This window comes from Falco punctatus (genome assembly GCF_963210335.1).
Source record: "Falco punctatus genome assembly, chromosome: 10".
NCBI classification, from domain to species: domain Eukaryota; kingdom Metazoa; phylum Chordata; class Aves; order Falconiformes; family Falconidae; genus Falco; species Falco punctatus.
In genome coordinates, this window is record NC_137590.1 from 43,051,689 (window position 1) to 43,068,461 (window position 16,773).

Below are 16,773 nucleotides of genomic sequence, written 5' to 3' on the forward strand. Positions count from 1 at the left end.
ACTGAAGCAGCAGGCTCAAATCACATCAAACGATGTCCTAAGCATTAAAGTAACACTGGAAACATTAAAAACACATAGGGCGAAAGGATTAAGCAGAACAAAGGGAATGCTTTCGTTAAAACACAGAACATCAGTGGAGAAAAAATAATGCATCTACCTTAATAAGAAACATTCTGACAATTCTGTCACGCTCAAGAATCAAGGTGAGTCATTCTGCTAGTCAGAAAAAAACAGGTGTGCTTCTTAGGGTGAGTGCAAAATAAAACACCTATGCATCAATAAACCAACAGGCAAGTGCAATGTGCTTGACATTCATTTAATAGAATTCACATTTGGACTGCAATAAACACATTTTCACATCTGAACTGTGGGATGAGAAACTATAGACGCGCTATGTAAACAAAATCCTTTCCGGAGCTTTTTTCCCAGCATTTTGTTCAAATCAGGTAATTTTTGGTTAAAACATCGCGGTACTCCTGTACTGCCCTGCAAAGGGGATCCTGGTCAACGTGGGTACTTTTTGAAGATCCATCGGAAAATACCATGGGAGAAGCTCCAGCAGATCCAGCTTCAAGTTCAGCAGTGGCTAGGGAGAAGAGAAACAAGATTCCGGTGTTGCTTTTACACTAGACAGGGCCAAATCAGTCACTATGAAAACATCATGGATAACTGGAGAGACTATAATCCAGAAAGAGATTTAAAAACTTCCAAGGGATCGTAACAATCAAAGGGCTAGGCACAAAGGAAGAAACAATCTTTTTCCACATTTGCTTACCAGTCAACAGTATTTCTAAAGCCAGTGAAAGAAATTCTATAGGCTACACAGCGAACGTCTTCAGGGAATCCACAAATGACTCCTGCTTACACCAGTGCTAAACTGAGCCCCCCTGCAGATCTCTCGAACCTCCAGTATCTGTTTTCCTTGAATGTTCAAAGCAGTGATTTATTGGAACTCTACTCCTAAAAACCAGCTTCTGCCTTCTCTGTGACAAACTTAAAAAGAATCCGCCGGTGAAAACGCAAACACCTTTGCAGTGCAGTCAGGCCAGGACAAGTCTCCTAGCCTGGCACTTTCTTTGAGGGGCGTCTTTGTAACTCACCCTGGCAAAACCCTCTTTCCTCCACAAAAACACATACTCAATGACAGCAAGCCCACCTTTCCTGTTCTTCTCCAGCCACGTTTTTCAGACAAGGTCCTGAAACCAAACGCACTCTATGACACCTAGCAGATGCACAGTCAGGTTCAAAATGCACATGGATGAAATGCAATGGCTTTGTGTCCATTCGGACACAGGGAACGAGCTGTGAAGCTACAGCTGAACACTCTCTGTATTACTAAAAGCATGCAGGAACAGAAGGAAATTCTCACAGGGGCTACCTGCTTTGAAATAGCACCAGTCACTGCAAAGCAAAGCAGTGACTCTGGAGGAACGACTACCCTGAAACAGGTGGAATTCCTCTTTCGACACCTGGCCTCATATTATAGAGCATGTTTCATGCTATGTGTTAAAAGCATTCAACTCATCTTATGTTTGCCTAAGTGCTACTAAATCATTTTTTCCTAAAGAAAGGGTATCTTTCATCACTGATTATATTTTTCTTGCTTATTCAAAAAAGACTGCAACATAAGCTACAAATACAAGCAATGAATAAGAAACAGCAAAAAACCAAGGTCCAACAGCAGAGAATGTGCAGGGTATGATTTAGTGCGGAATGCAACTGATGCACATGGAAGAAGCAGTGATGGCTGAAGTCTATAAACATCTTCTCTCAGGGCTTCTTTTACGTTTGACGTTTGTGCTCAAGGATTCACTCTAGAAAAATGTGACTTCAGCTTAAACCAAGTGCACCCGTGTAGAGGAAGTGGGTTAGTTTTCTCTGCACTTGTCTTTTTCAGGCAACTGCATAACATTCTACACAATCTTTTGGTAAGCTGGAATTTTTCACATTCAAGTCTAAACTGGAAAGCTAGCAGAAAAACCTCCCTGTGCTTAGCACAGGAACTTCACAGCTTTCAAGCCATTATGTTCAAGAGTAGGAACACTCCTCTTTTTCCTTAAAAATGCCCCTAACATAGTGACACATTACCTTGTTTAAGTTCTTTAGCGATTTTTTCATCTAGTTCCTGCCGTACCTAGAATTATACAGAAAATACAGTTAATATTTTAACAGTTACGTTTTTCTAATATTAAACTTCTAAAACATTCTTAAAATCCACACATGAGAGAAAACCTAAAAATATAATTCCAAATAGACACATCTTGGTTTGGGGTTTGATTTCTACTGAAGAGAAACTTTTGGTCAGTCGGGCTGCACCTGCCTCATTGCTCAGCAACGTTAACAAAACAATTTATAACTCACCAGCTGGATTATTACTGGGCATTTAACAAAATACACAGGAAGAAAGCAAGAAAGCCTAGCGCAGTTATTGCAGTGAAGGTATGGCTGAAGTTTATCATCAAACACACGAACAGAATGTCAGCTACATGCCGAGATAGTTACAAATGCCACCCACAGGGACAAATCAGCCAGTTGAGGCTGGCTTCTGCAACTTCACAGAGAGAAGAGCTGCACCAGCAGCTGCTGCAGGATTGACATACACCATTTGTATAGAAAAAAGCGTGTGCCAGTATTCTTCTTTTCTCCACCTTAAGATGGGAAATTGAAAGAGCTCCTACAGATGATGCCAAAACTTCTTTATTGTTATTGCAAATACCACGACACACATTTATAAAAACATAAAAGCACACACAATTTTTTCTTGCAAACTGTGTACTAAGAAAAACAACCGCAGCTACAGCTTCTACGCAGCGAGTGCTGTGGGGTTTATTATGTAGCTGGAATCAGCCTGGATCACTACAAAGGAGCACTTACGCCTCTTCTCCCCTAGAAAGTGGGTATTGTTACCAATTAAGTTATTCTCACTTATGATTCTGCCTTCAGAAGCCTTCACAAGAAGGAATCACACCTCTTAATTTAAGAGTCACAGTCCAAGCGCTATATGCTGCTGTTTACATTTGATGATACCTGCTACTCCTACATTTTTTCCATCAAATTTGTGACACGCAGAAGTGAATTTCAAAACAGATATCATACAGCTTCCAGGGCTACGATGGCCATAAAGATGCTGCAGGGCTTGGACCTCGTGAGCTATATGGAGAGGCTGAGAGCTGCAACTGTTTCTTTACTGGAGAACAGGAAAACTCAGAGGGACCTTATCTATGTGTATAAATACCTGGTGGGGGGAGTACAGAAGATGGAGCCAGACTCTTCTCAGCGGTGCCAAGCAAAAGAACAGGAGGAATAGGCACAAATCCAGATAGAGGAAATTTTAACACAAGGATTTTTACAATTATTATTTTTAAAAAAATTGTAAGCATAGACAGACACTGGAACAAGTTGCCAGAAAAGGTTGTGGAGTGTCCATCCTTGGAGATGTATAACACCTGGCTGACAGAACAGTGAGAAAACCTGCTGTGGCTGACCCTGCTTTGAGCAGGGGTGACGTTGGACTAGATCATCTCTAGAGGCCCCTTCCCCTCACTCATTCTGCGACTCTCTTGATTTTAGTACTGAATTCCTGGGGGAAGGAGCATTTATTTTATGAAATGAGCAGACCCACCTAGCAGCATAACAACAACAACAAGAACGGAAACACTGCACAGGGTACTCAACAGCACAGAGAGAGCAAGAGCCTCAGGAAGGAAACCACTCTGCTTACCCTCACAAGAGGAGCAGTAACAGGCAGTAACTGCAAGGGTCAAAGGAGCGGGGCTGTAAACCAGCGAAGCGGAGGGAAGGGCTCTCTCTCCAGGAACACAGGGATAGCTGGGACCACATTCACCAGATCCTGCAGGAGAAGCACCACTCTGTGATACTTCATTGAAATACTCTGTGCCAACAGAGCTGCATGAACAATGGAAAAGGACCCCCCAAATCTCTAATTGTTTTCAAGCAGGTACAAGCAGAAGCAAAATTCCGGGGAGAAAGGACCCCCTAACTCCTGAGACGAGACACAGGTAACAGAAAAAAGCAGGAAAACTAATGCCTAGACCAAAATACGGCCCAAACCCAGGACCAAGCCCAAGCAAAGTCGTAGTAGTTAGTGGTGTTAGAAGAAACCACCTTCCCTGGTTTCCTGAGTCTTCACAATGACTAGAAGGTCCACAGGACCCTCCGCAACATGTACGAATCAATCAAGAGAAGAAAAAGGTCTTGTTTTCCTCTTATTCATTCCATCAATGTCTTTGTGATTCTCATCCATGTCTGAGGGAAGAGAAATAGGTGGAAATAAAGCCAACACACTGATTTCTGAAAAGGGAATGAATGAAGAGCCAGGCAAAATACACCTCCGAGGACCTTAACTTGCCTCCACTTTTCTCCTTCCCCCCAACCCCCTGGGAAAGACATCACAGCTGAGTGTCCCAAACCTCCTGAGCAGGTACTTCTCACCTCACTGCACATCTCTTCAGGCGGTAACACACCAGGTGTTCATTTGCAGCAGGCACCTTCTCAACAGTTCTTTTTCAGAAAGTGGTGTTGACTTACTACTTATCCACACAGGCTGCTTTAGCACAGAGTAAGCTGGATCCTGTAAGACTCCGTGAAATGATGCTCCGAGTCTGGAGTACCAGTACTGTTCTGAAGTTGAGTTCCTAGACACAACTGCTGCGACCACCAAGAACTTTTTGTATATCAGAAGTGGCAAGGAGGGTAAACCAGCCTACTCCTAGAGCTCAAAGTTCCATTATAACAGATTAAATCCATAGACTATCATCTCACAGATGGTTAACTACCACAGAAGCCATTGCATTACATCTCACAGATGGTTAACTACCACAGAAGCCATTGCATTACAAATACATAAAGCAGAGAAGTCCCCTGCAGCAGTCATTCTTTCACTTGGACAAACTAAAGTTCAAAATATGCGCAGTGTTAGGAAAATGTGAATACATCAGTAAGTTTTAATCAAAACCTAACAGCATAAACAGACAACATTTCCAGTATAAAATACCATCCCAACATTAAACAATGCTGGCTGCAAACCTTGCCATGTATCTGGCTGCAGAGAAGAGAGGCGGACAGATTTTTGATGAAGGAGCTGAAGAAGAAAGAAAAACGGCCTGAAGTTCACAGGTCTTCAGTGAGAAACAAGAACGTGGCCTACATGTAAATGAAGCAAGTAAAAAAGCTAACAACAAAGACTGCTACAAGAGTGCAGAAAGCCAAATCAGAAATGGAACAGAAATTGGAAGATGAAGTAGGAAGCAGACATTTCCCTTCCCACATTAAACTGGTTTCATTTATCCACTGATTCACCCTGGTTGCAGAGTTCACTGTTCTTGTCTGTCAAGACACCCATGTTCATTTTCACCAGCCTTTGGCACAGCTCTGAGGATTTAAGCTTGACATTTGTTAAACCTAACAACAGGACTCCAGTCCCAAAACCTCCTTGCAGCACTTGCAGGAGACATTCCTTGCCTTAGTCTATGGACTAAGGGAGCAGGTCTGAAATACTGAATTGCTAGTTGCTACGGTCACTGTCTAATTACATGCACAGAATTTGTCAAGTACTTGTAATTTATTCCACATTACTGAAGCTCTAATACAAATAAAAAACACCAAAAAAACCCGAAGACATTGCATGTGATCGGGATTCTACTGGTTAATAAGCTTGTGCCAATATGAACTTTTTTTGTATTTTTAAAGATACTTTTGCACTTCAAGGTTATTCATTTCTGTAGCGTATATATTTGATAAAGGGGAAGGGGCTATACTGTAATGGAACACATTTCTTTATGCTTTTTTAAGAATAACACGCTCATTTTTTGCTGAACTTGTGATATGACCATCTTCAACATGTACGGCTCTATGTGTAATCACTGATAGTCATGCTTAATGTTTAGGAAAACGGTGCAATCTTTCAAGCCTTTAAACACCAAATTCCTTAGTTAAGTCTAAAGAAGAAACTGTGTCCACTTGCTACTGGAGCACTTCTTCCTCTTGTCAGCATCATTTACCAGGTTTTTTTCCAACAGCTGCAGGACCAATGAATTAATACCATCATTTTGAATAATAGCAGTGTGAACTATTTTCACCTCTTTGCCCCTGAAGCTATTTCAAAGCTTCTGCACAAACGAAATTCACACAAACATCTTCCCCTTCAGAATGGCTGGCATGTTCCCTACTTCCAATAGCCCTTCTCACCTTGAGGAAGCTACTACAAGGAACACCAAATCTGCAGAGAGCTTTGACTAAAAAAAAGAAGCCTCAAAGGACTGCCTGAGGCACACTGCAATTTCAGCTTCTTAACTCCCTGTCATTTAGAGCTTCAGTGGCAGAAACATGTGTCATCTCCAGCCAAGGCAGCACTGCGCATCCTGAATTTAAAGGCAAGGCAAATTCTGCAGAAGGGAACCAGGTTAGTGGGAAAACAAAGCTGAGGCATAACTGAAGTAAACAGTGAAGAAAAGGCTTAGAGTCAGAGAAATTCTTCTGTTTTGAAACAGTCTGGTGAACAGACAGAATACTAGGCAGCACAACCAGCAAAGCATTTCAAAATAGACTAAAACTATAATCTCTGATTTCTTCCCTCATGCTCCAACTTGCCTCCTGAATGGCACGGGACTCCTGCGGAAATGACAGCACAGACTGTGCATCTGGTGATTTTGCACTTGGAAACTGATTGAGATTTGCCACCCATTATTGTATGCAGAGGGATACATGCAGTTTTTCCCTTTTGTTACTTCCTGACTTCAAAGTCTTACGTTCCAATTCAATCCTCTTTTCTCAGATGCATACTGCACCCAACTGAGAACAATTCAGCCTGCAGTTCTAAGTGAAATACTCACCTAGTCCTCTAGCAACTACTGCACCTCTGAGAACTCAGTTCCTTTCTTCTGAAGGACTCCAGAGAAGACCAGGTTTTAAGACTTCCCTGAATACACTGAATGTCAGGTGACTTCAGGCTACAGGCAGTGCCACTACAATTAGTCTCAGTTGTTCCCTAACTGGTGATAACAGGAAGAAATATCATAAAGAGATGTGCAGCTGGATTTAGTAACAGGGAGGTTATTCTTTTTTTCCTGTTTCTTCTTCAAAAAAAGAAACCACAACTGTTAAACCCTTTTCTTTTAAACTAGGACAGCTTTTTTCCTAGAAGTGGGATGGTTTCCTCCTTTGCCTTTTTCTTCTTGTAACATCTCGCTCCCATCTCTCTCTCTTTTTCCCCTGCCCTCACGTGCTCCCTGCTCCCTGTCCCTCTTGTTCCCTTGTCCTGGCTTTCTCCTTACTTCAGTTTTGTAGTGGATCCCTGAATTTTGCCTCCTTTCTGCTGCTTGCGTGCAGAATAATCCCTGCAGGTGGTACAGTACTAATTGCCTCCCATGTTCTTTATGCAGCGTTATGTCCACCCCTCTGACACAAAAAACACATTCGCAACGATACAGAAAAGTTCATCTCTTAACTGCCGCTGCTACGCATTACCTACACACCGCTTTGTCCATTTTTGTTTTGTTGTTTGGTTTGTTTTTTTCTTTTTCTTAAGCCAGGCACAGTATGCAGACACGTTATTTAAATGGATTCTTTCCAGTGTAGGTGGGACCACCGAACCAGGGTAAGGCTTAAAAGTGAGCGAATGCTTCTCACATCCATTCAACAACAGAATATGCGAGGGACAGACACTGACTGAACAGGCAAGCTTGCCCATGCCTCAGTCCTATGCTAGGTGGGAAACGGATTACAACGACTGACATCTGGTTTCCAAGTCTCATATCACGTTTACGTGATATTACGTCTGTGAGGGATGTGCTATCATGCTGACTGCTAATTACAGGGCATACTTTGACCAGAGGTACGCAGAGGTTGCAGCTTTTGTACAAAATCAGAAAGCTCTGTAGACTTCCTGAGGAGCAGTTACATATAACACCACATAGCAGGACCCACAAAATCAAATGCCTCCTATGCACAGCATACGCCCCGCACTCAAGTGAGAAGTTACGTGTCCTGTTCATACCATCCTAGTTTTGAAGCATCCCTTTGTTGGTATTGTACTAAAACAAGTTCCGGTGAAGAAACTGCTAGCATGAACATCAGTGAAGGAGGAAAAGGTGTCTCAAAGAAAGATGTCTGATGGGATTTTGCACTCATCATAAAGTTAGCTGTTTTAAAAAAGGTCATCCACAGAATGGCTTGGGTTGGAAGGGACCTTAAAGATCATCCAGTTCCAAGCCCCCTGCCATGGGCAGGGACACCTTCCACTAGACCGGGTTGCTCCAAGCCCCACCCAGCCTGGCCTTGAGCACTGCCAGGGATGGGGCATCGGCACTAAATTTTACTGAAGAGCTTCTTTGGCAGCTTCCTATGCCACAGTATTCTTCATCACAGTTTCTCTTGGAAAAGAATGTTGTTACGCAGTCCGTCATTTAGATCTCAGTATTTTTTGGTCTTTGAGCACTTCTGGAAATTTGTATAACCCTGATGACCAAAAGTCTTCGTTTCTACCACCTAGTTGTGTACTGTTTTGATGAGCAATTTGGTTTAGCATATTAGAGCATATGGTTTGGAACTAGAAATGGATTCTAACTTTAGACTGAAAAGCACAACCTTGCTTACAGATACTCTTCAACACTAGTTGAGAACAGTATTTAAAAACGCTTACCTTAGCCACATAGGCTTCAACTCTGTTTCTTGACGGTAACGTATTCATGGTCGGGGTTAGGAAGCTTCCTGCTAGATTTAGACTTCTATTCAGTGCCGGATTGTTGCTAATATGTCCCAGTTCAGTTGAATACAGAACTGGACCACTGACAGCGCTGCTTGCAGTTAAAGGTTTGCTTCTATGGCACTCCTGAAGGAGCTTAGCGTTGGCTTCTGCTAGTCTCTCATTAGCTCTGAAACATTCAGAAGCATACAAAGAATTATCTTTGGTAATAACACTTCCGCAAAGTTACCCTCCAGGTCTTTGATTATTATCTGACTTCTGAAAGTGGAAGGGATTAAGAGAGTCCAAAAAAATCTCCATAACTGGATCTGTTTTTTTTTTGGAGAGCCTATTTCTAAGTAGTCACTCTACCTGCAAGAAGCAGCAAGAGTTAACCAATACCTTGGACTTCTCAGCATTAAGGCCTCAAAGCAGTCTGTGCACACCGTGTGTTTACATAGCTCTTCCTGAAAGGTACATCACCTGCATAAGAACTCTGGGCTACCCTTCCTTTCCCAAAGAAAGCTGAAACCTATGACATGCGGCTAAAATGGAAGCCAAAAGATTTTTGTTGTTCTTCTTCATAGCATCAAATGCCGTTCTCTGAAGGGCCTATCCTTATTCAAGCAGTAAAGGACATGACATTATCTTTTCTGCCATACTTAGAGTAAGAAGAGGAGATTAGAGACTGGCAAAAAGGCTGCCTGTTAAACTCAACTTCAAAAATACCCTATTAACGCCCATGATCGGTGGTGTTACTGCTGGAACACTGAAGAGAAATGAAGATAGTTCCAATGAACAGGGGGGAGCCTTAAGGTACTTTCATCACAAATATGCTACCTTATGCATAATGCTGACCAGATGTAGAAAAGGTATTTAATGAAGAAAACTGCTTGAGGAAAAAGTAGTATCTTATTATCACCCCAAAAGAGCAGGGACTTACCTTTCCAGTTTTTTTGCTAGGCATCTTCCATTTTTAACTTCCTCCAGATACAGGTCTTTATATTTTTCCGCTTCTGCCTGTGCAGATTCTTTTTGAAAAATACTGTCTTGTTGGGTATTTTTTATCCTGTCCAATTCACGTTCGAGGTCTCCAATTCTGTGTTCTAGCTGGTTTGTCAGCAAAGCATGACGACTGGCTCTGACTTGTTCTAATCTGTCCTGGGAGGCTGCCTGCATCTGAAGTAGATAGACACTTTCAACCACTGCAAAGAAAAAGAGAACTCTCCTCGCCAGTCAATTGTGTGCACCCAATTTCAAGGGCCCAGCTCTATTCAGCAAGGCAACTGTGCCTCCTCACTGCCATCAGCGACCAGGGCAGAACCCTGGAACTACCACACCAAATGATTCTTTTCATTCAGAAAGAACCCCCATCTTAGCACTATTACTCATCAAAGCTACTGATGGAAGAACACTATCTCTGTAGGACAGGGCATAGCATTCCTCAAAGAAATCATGGAGATGCCGCACCCCCAGCCCCCACCCTGCAGCTTTGGCGACTTCTTTTCTGAGCGTTGCCCCTTGTGCAATGACTAAGGAAGATGTGTATGGCTGGCTGTGACAACTCTAAGTTGCAATACCCATTCAAGGATAAAAAATGACAACAAGACCTAAACAATGAGAACAGACCAGTGGACAGTGATACCCCTCCAAGAACTGCAAAATGAAAACCTACCTTGGGCAAGTTTTTGATTCAGGGCCTGCAGGCACACTGCACACCCATGAAAGCATCTTGCCCAACCATATTCCCTTCTCCCACTGCCCTTCAGGAAAAACAGAAGTACAGCGTAATACATGGAATCAGGTACCACCACCACCCCTAAAAATGACAACCAAAACAGAAGTCTATAACAGACACACACAAGAAATTAACTTACCTGCAAAAACAGATTGACTTCTTGCAGTTTTTGCCTTATTTCTTGTGCAGCTCGTTCTTCCACCTCTCTTTTGTATTGTTCTATTTGGCTGCGATCCACCATGTTAGTCTCCATATGGTGTTTGAGATTAGCCACCTCTTCTTTCAGCTGGCTTTTGCTCTTTTCCAGTTTTTCATGGCTCCCACGCATGGTGGACAACTCCTCTCGCAAATCATGATTTTGTGCTTCTAGCTGCATGCCTTTTTTAGACTCTATCTCCAGCTGCTGGGAAAGTTCATCAACCTGTAGACAGAAAAGGGGAAAAAAACAGGAAACTCAGAGGGATCTAAAATTAGTCAAATCTGTGAAAATTGGTAAAGGAGTTGGCCATCAACACTGTATTTACCATCTGCTGATTCAGTGTTAAAACAAAAGCGAAACCAGGCTCTTCTTTTAAAACAAGAACAGCTTTCACATCATTTCTGACAGCATTCCTCAGGTTCCCATCCTTCCTCAGTTCTGCAGTGGGTCACAGACCAAGAGGTACCAAACCAGCGGCATTACACCCGCAGGGCTAGGCTGAAAAGCACTAGGGCTATTCTTCTGCGAGATGTTCATACGATCATAGGAAATCAAACACACCCATACCCAGTTACATCACCGCCACATTCTGGTTTCATCAGAAAAAAACCCCATGTATCATGCTTCAGAGGAACTGTCACATGCTGTCACACGGTCAAAGCTTCATCACAGAACTGACAAGACAAGAAACGGATACCCTTTCCTTCCATTACGCTAATAGATCTGGAAATAGTGGTTCAGAACACCGCTTTTGCAGCACTGGTGGCAGAAGACAGTCTCTTTAGGTCAAAGCTACAGTTTGTTTTCAAAAGATTTCCAGGAAATATCAGACTTCCCATGGGTCCCAATGGTCAACTACAGCTTCTATCCCCTTCTTTCCCCCTCCAGAAACATCCATCGTCTATACCTATTAACTATAAAACATGATATCCCATCATCTTTTGTTTTTAAAAAAGTGGGGGAAATCAGCAGAGTCAACACTTGAAAGAGTCTCTAAAATACGTAGAAACTTTACACTTATTTAAAATTGCCCAAACGTAATTCCGTTCCCTGTCATTCAAAATAGCTCTTCCAACAGGAACACAAATATGCTGCTAACCTGTGAACTAAAAATGAGCCACTCTCAAGGCAGTTGACTCATTCTACAATAGTATCTTCTAAAAAGGAGCATAACTTTGAAACACAGCTACTTTAGCAACAAATGAGCGGAGAAGCAGATAAAAGGTTCCATGCTACCAAACAGCCAGAGCAACCTCAAAAGCGTTTCTGGGTCTCCATGACAAGGGAAAGACGGACTGAGTCAGCTACTAGTAAGCAATAAGTTACTGCATTCATTTTTTCTGCATCACCTCACACTGCATCGTGCCCTGGGAAGCAAAGACACCATTCCGAAAAGCAAACCCCCACCTGCCTCCTGCTCAACTCGTGCCCGAGACAGGCTTCAGGGGGTGACCTTGGGCAAGGCCAACTGCACAGAGTTGTTCCGAGTGACGGTGGCATTACTCCCCTCTCTTCCGAGAGGGAATGCATCCGTCGGAGCCCGACGATGCTGCCACGGCCTCAAGCTGCAGCCAGGCCTGTGCTGGGCCTTCACTGCTCTCAGCCCTGGCCCTCACCCATGGACAGACGTTCCAGTAGGACTGCAGACCTGCCCATCCCTATGGACCGGCCTGGTGATCTGCACTCTTGGAGGACTCTGCTTACTGTCCCCAGAACTGTCCCCAGAACTGTCCCCAGAACTCTTCTGCTCTTCTTGGTGAGGGCCTGTGGGGCTGATCCCTGGCCCGTGTGGTCACAGACCCTGCCAGCCTTGCTGCGGCTCTTGCTTTGCCCTTCCTCTGCAGGACAGCCTACCCCTGATGCGCCCTCGCAGATACTGCTGTGTACGTAACACTTCCATCTTTACCCCTAAGAGCTACATCAGTATTACAGTCGCCTACTACTGTGACCATAGAAGGAACATCAAAAACCAGCCAAATAATTTCAGAAATACAGCCAAGAAAACAAAAGTCAAAGTCAACAACATGAAAAGAAGTACGAAGAAAGAACAGAGGTTCCAAAAGAAAAACCACCACCACCAAAATAACCCAAACAAAACAAAGCTCACCTTTGCTCTTAATCTGTCAGCTTCATTGACCATTTCAGAATACCCGTTCTTCATTTCTCCCTGCAAATTCAGCTGGGACAGTCCCCCTCTCTCCTCATACACCCTTAGTTTCTTCGTAGCCCTGCACAGCAGCCTCTTCAACCTGCACAGCAAATTAGTCACAAAAACAATGAAGCAAAGAAACAAAACTGGACTTTTTCACATACTCTCATGTAAACAGCACAGACATGGCTTGCTTCATCTTTAACATGCTTGACACACCAGGAATTACCAGGAAAAACCAGTATTCCTGTGCCACATATGCTTGGAGAGTCCAGATTTCACCTGAAAAGAGGAATGAAAGACTCCCTTTTTCCCCGGAGAACTGCAGGGCAACGTGCATCTGCAGTTGTTTTGGCAGCTATTGAAAACTAGGGGCTGGTGTACAGAAGTACCTTGCAAGAACTAACGCGAGGCTGGCATCTGCTCACAGTTAGGTACACCTATTTTTTACATTACAGTTCAATAAAACATGACTTCTACGCAGGGATACCTCTTCACCACGCTAAAAAGCCGTACCTCTTACAGTCTTTCTGCAGATCGAGGTTTCTTTTCATTTCTTGGTCCAGACGTAGTTCAACTGCGTGTTTCAACTCTACCAGCTTCTTCACTTCCTTTCTTTCACTCTCACACTTTCAAAAGAGAAAAGAAAGATGTATCACACACACAGAGCACAGGAAAAATACCTACGTACAGTCTGTGCATCTGGCGCTCTCCACAGAGAAGCTGCTGGACATCTCTATCTGTTAGCCACGTTCCACAGAATGCCACAGGACAGAATTCCTGAGGATATTCCATCCCTTCAGGTTTCACATCAAACAGACCAATACGTAACTACAGAAACAGATGCCCTCGCTGAAGCAAAGGCCATCCTCTTCTAGACAAAAAGGTGGAAAAGATGCTGGAGAACACTTTTGGCAGTGCCTCTGCTCACAGTAGGGATTACGTAGGTATGCACTTCATGGGACAACACTGACCCATCTAAAGCTTTCATGGGATCTTCCACCAACCAGCAGGCAGGGGCTTCTAGAGGAATCTGATCTTTTGGAGTTCTTCAACATTTTATGAACTAAGTAAGAAGAATCACCTTTCTTGACCAAAGCTTAGACTTGGATACCTTTTTTCTGCTCTCTGCTTAGATCTGAGGACTAACATCCCGTTTGCCAAAACCTTCCGCAATTCCGAGAGAAACATAACAAACCAGAACAAATCAGTATTCTTTGGTCCCATGCACATAACATACCAGGTACACTGTAGAAACAAAATAATTTCAAGAACGGACAAACTTTAAATTGTTCTTTCTAAGCATATCCTTTACCTCTCTTTCTACTTTGTCAGTCTCGTATTCGAAGACTTGTTCCCTTAAATCAGTACACTTGGCATTTAAATCCTTGTTTTGCTCTTCTATGAGATAAATTTGCTTTTCCCTATCAGCTCTGAGTTTGTTCAGAGTATCATTAAACCGGTCCTGCACATCATTCACTACTTCTTCTTTCATGATCCTCTTGCTCTGTGTATCTTCCAGCTGCTGACGCAGTAAAAGGTTTTCACCCTGGAGCTGGGCCAATCGCTCCTGCAAGGACTCCTGTTTTATTACAAGTTCGCTTACTGGATCTTTCTCAAGTTGTTGAGCACGATCACATTCCTTTGCCTGACGCTGGGCTTGACTTAATTCTTTTTGTGTCATTTCTACAAGCAAAGTTTTTTCTCTGAGGGTTTGCTCCAACTGGTGAAGCTCATTTTCTAGCCTATTAGCTTTGCTTTCAGCTTTACACAGCTGCTGAGACAAGCTCTTGTTGGCTTCTTGTGTGTCGGAGAGGTCATGATGGAGCTTGTCTTGCAAGCGATGCCATTCATCACGTTCTCTGTGAAATCTTTGTTCAGCATCCTTTTCTGATGACCGATGACGTTCAAGTTCTTGAACAGCAGCATTCAGGCGGGAATGAAATGATTTGATTTCTGTCTCTAGTCTGTCTTTACTTTCGTTTGTCTGCTCAAGTTTGGAAGTCAGCACTGCAGATTCTGTCTTTAGTAAGTCCAGCTGTGCATTGTACTGAAGAACCGTTTGTGTTAATGCTTCCTTGTTCAGTTTAAGTTCCTTTTTGAGAGCTTCATTTTTTTCTTTCAAGGTCTTATTTTCCTCTAAAGATTTTCCTTCTTCCTCCTGGTGCCTAAGTCTTACTTGATTGATTTCTAGCCTTAGCACAGCAATCTCATCTTGTAGTAACTGATTCTTGTACAACAGATCCTTTTCTCTCTCAGTGTTGGATTCCTGAATGACAGGGAACATGAATAAAGAGCCAATTGGGAAATGAATCTACAAAAAAAACTTCAGCAATAAATTGCATTTTAACATTTCTAATACTGAAGCATGACTTCAAAGATGAAGTTTCAGGCAATAAGCTACTCTGTGAACCCACGCACATGTACAATGTACGTACACAACGGAAGTGCAACATATCCTTAAAACCTAAATGAACATCCCAAATACACAATACCCCCTTAAATCTACAACCAAATAATAAAATTATTTAAAACATCTCAAGTGTAAAGCTTTTAAAATGACAGTGCTTTCTTGTATGTGCATGCCTTTATAATATTGCCTTTAAGGTTGAATTAGTTGTGCTACAGATCTGGTAAAAACAAGGCTAGAAAGGGTATTTTCCTTCTCAAATGTCTTCTGAACACTTATCCTTTTGTGTTACTGGAAGTTAGCTATGAAACTCAATCACCCCCGGAATGCAATAGTCCTGTATATTTCCTCTTTATGATATGTATAACTTTTTTCGACTTAAACACATTCATCCTACATTTATTGGGCAGCACAGCCAAGAACAAACAAGGCTTCCAAGCACTGCACATTCTTAGGAAATTCAGTAAACTCTTTTCAAGATCTCTTTGAATACAGTGTTTATGGTTGCTTTTTCTCCTCCAGTTACTCTAACTCCTACAGAGAGTTGAATTCATTGTTGATATTCGATCATAAAATTTCAGTATGTGGAGGTGGAAAAGAAAGGCATACTTGAAGTAAGTAAGTTCAATAAGGGAATAACTAAAAAAAAAAAAAAGCAATGGAAACACAAACACTGTCAAACAACTTTTTCCTGGCCAACCTTGACATAGGTAGCTAGGTGTCTCATTGCTAGAAACCCTAAAAAGTGATAATAAAATGTCTGTGAAATGACAAATAACAGATAGGTTAAGAAACGGGGTAAATAGTGTGTTCTATTAGTTTCCGACTTGCACAAGTAATTCAGGTACATACAGGAGTGATGCTGCTTTCCAGAACTTTTAAAGACATAAGAGAAAACAGGAAAGGTATTTACACAGTTAAGTTACACCGGTAAACAGTAAATAAACCATCAAGAAACACGGGAAGTTATATAAGATTTATTATGACTTTAAAACAAATATGGTGAAATCTGACTTATTCGAAAAAAAATATCTGCTTACCTCTGAATTTTTTCCTATAGATCTTCTTGTCTCTTCTTCTAGTTCCATTTGTCTCCCAAGGTGGTTGTTCAAAATTCCTTCTTGAAGGGCTCTGGCCCTCTTTTCCTGAGAGCGCTGTGTCTGTGTTTCATCATGTTCCTCTTCAACCTACAGTAATACAACTGCTTGCATCTCGAGAAAAATCAGAGCTAGCAATACATCTTCCCACTCTCCCCAGAATACCTGAAAAGATTTTTGATTCCCCACAGCTATGATAATCCACCTATAAAGAATAAATTTTAATTTTCTTCTGAAAATTTAAGAAGAAGAAATACAGGATGTTTTGTAGTAATTTCGAAAAAAGTCAGGCTTTGCCTGAAATACAAATGAAACCTAAATTCTGAAAAAGAAAAAGAGGATGAATAAACTGCAAAGCCAAAAAAAAACAACAAAACAAAACAACAACAGACCAATTGTGAACTAACTGTTCTCTACTGCCCTCAAAATTTGGCAATAGTTATCCAATGCCTCTTCCATGAACAAAGCACCTCCTTCTC

The 16,773-nt window shown here is 42.2% G+C and overlaps 1 protein-coding gene across 1 annotated transcript in view; it reads right to left on the reverse strand.

Annotated features, from left to right (window-relative positions):
- Positions 1–316: 316 nt before the first annotated feature.
- LOC308070829 (ankyrin repeat domain-containing protein 26-like) overlaps positions 317–16,773 on the reverse strand; it is a 29,235-nt gene continuing 12,778 nt past the window's right edge. The window contains exons 10-18 of the mRNA XM_080405435.1: positions 16,238–16,384; positions 14,103–15,056; positions 13,304–13,416; positions 12,746–12,887; positions 10,579–10,860; positions 9,645–9,880; positions 8,660–8,891; positions 2,089–2,134; positions 317–586 (exon numbers count right to left, since the gene is read on the reverse strand). Coding sequence (XP_080261561.1) covers positions 438–586; positions 2,089–2,134; positions 8,660–8,891; positions 9,645–9,880; positions 10,579–10,860; positions 12,746–12,887; positions 13,304–13,416; positions 14,103–15,056; positions 16,238–16,384 — 2,301 coding nt within the window. The 3' untranslated portion in view covers positions 317–437. The remainder of the gene's footprint in view (positions 587–2,088; positions 2,135–8,659; positions 8,892–9,644; positions 9,881–10,578; positions 10,861–12,745; positions 12,888–13,303; positions 13,417–14,102; positions 15,057–16,237; positions 16,385–16,773) is intronic.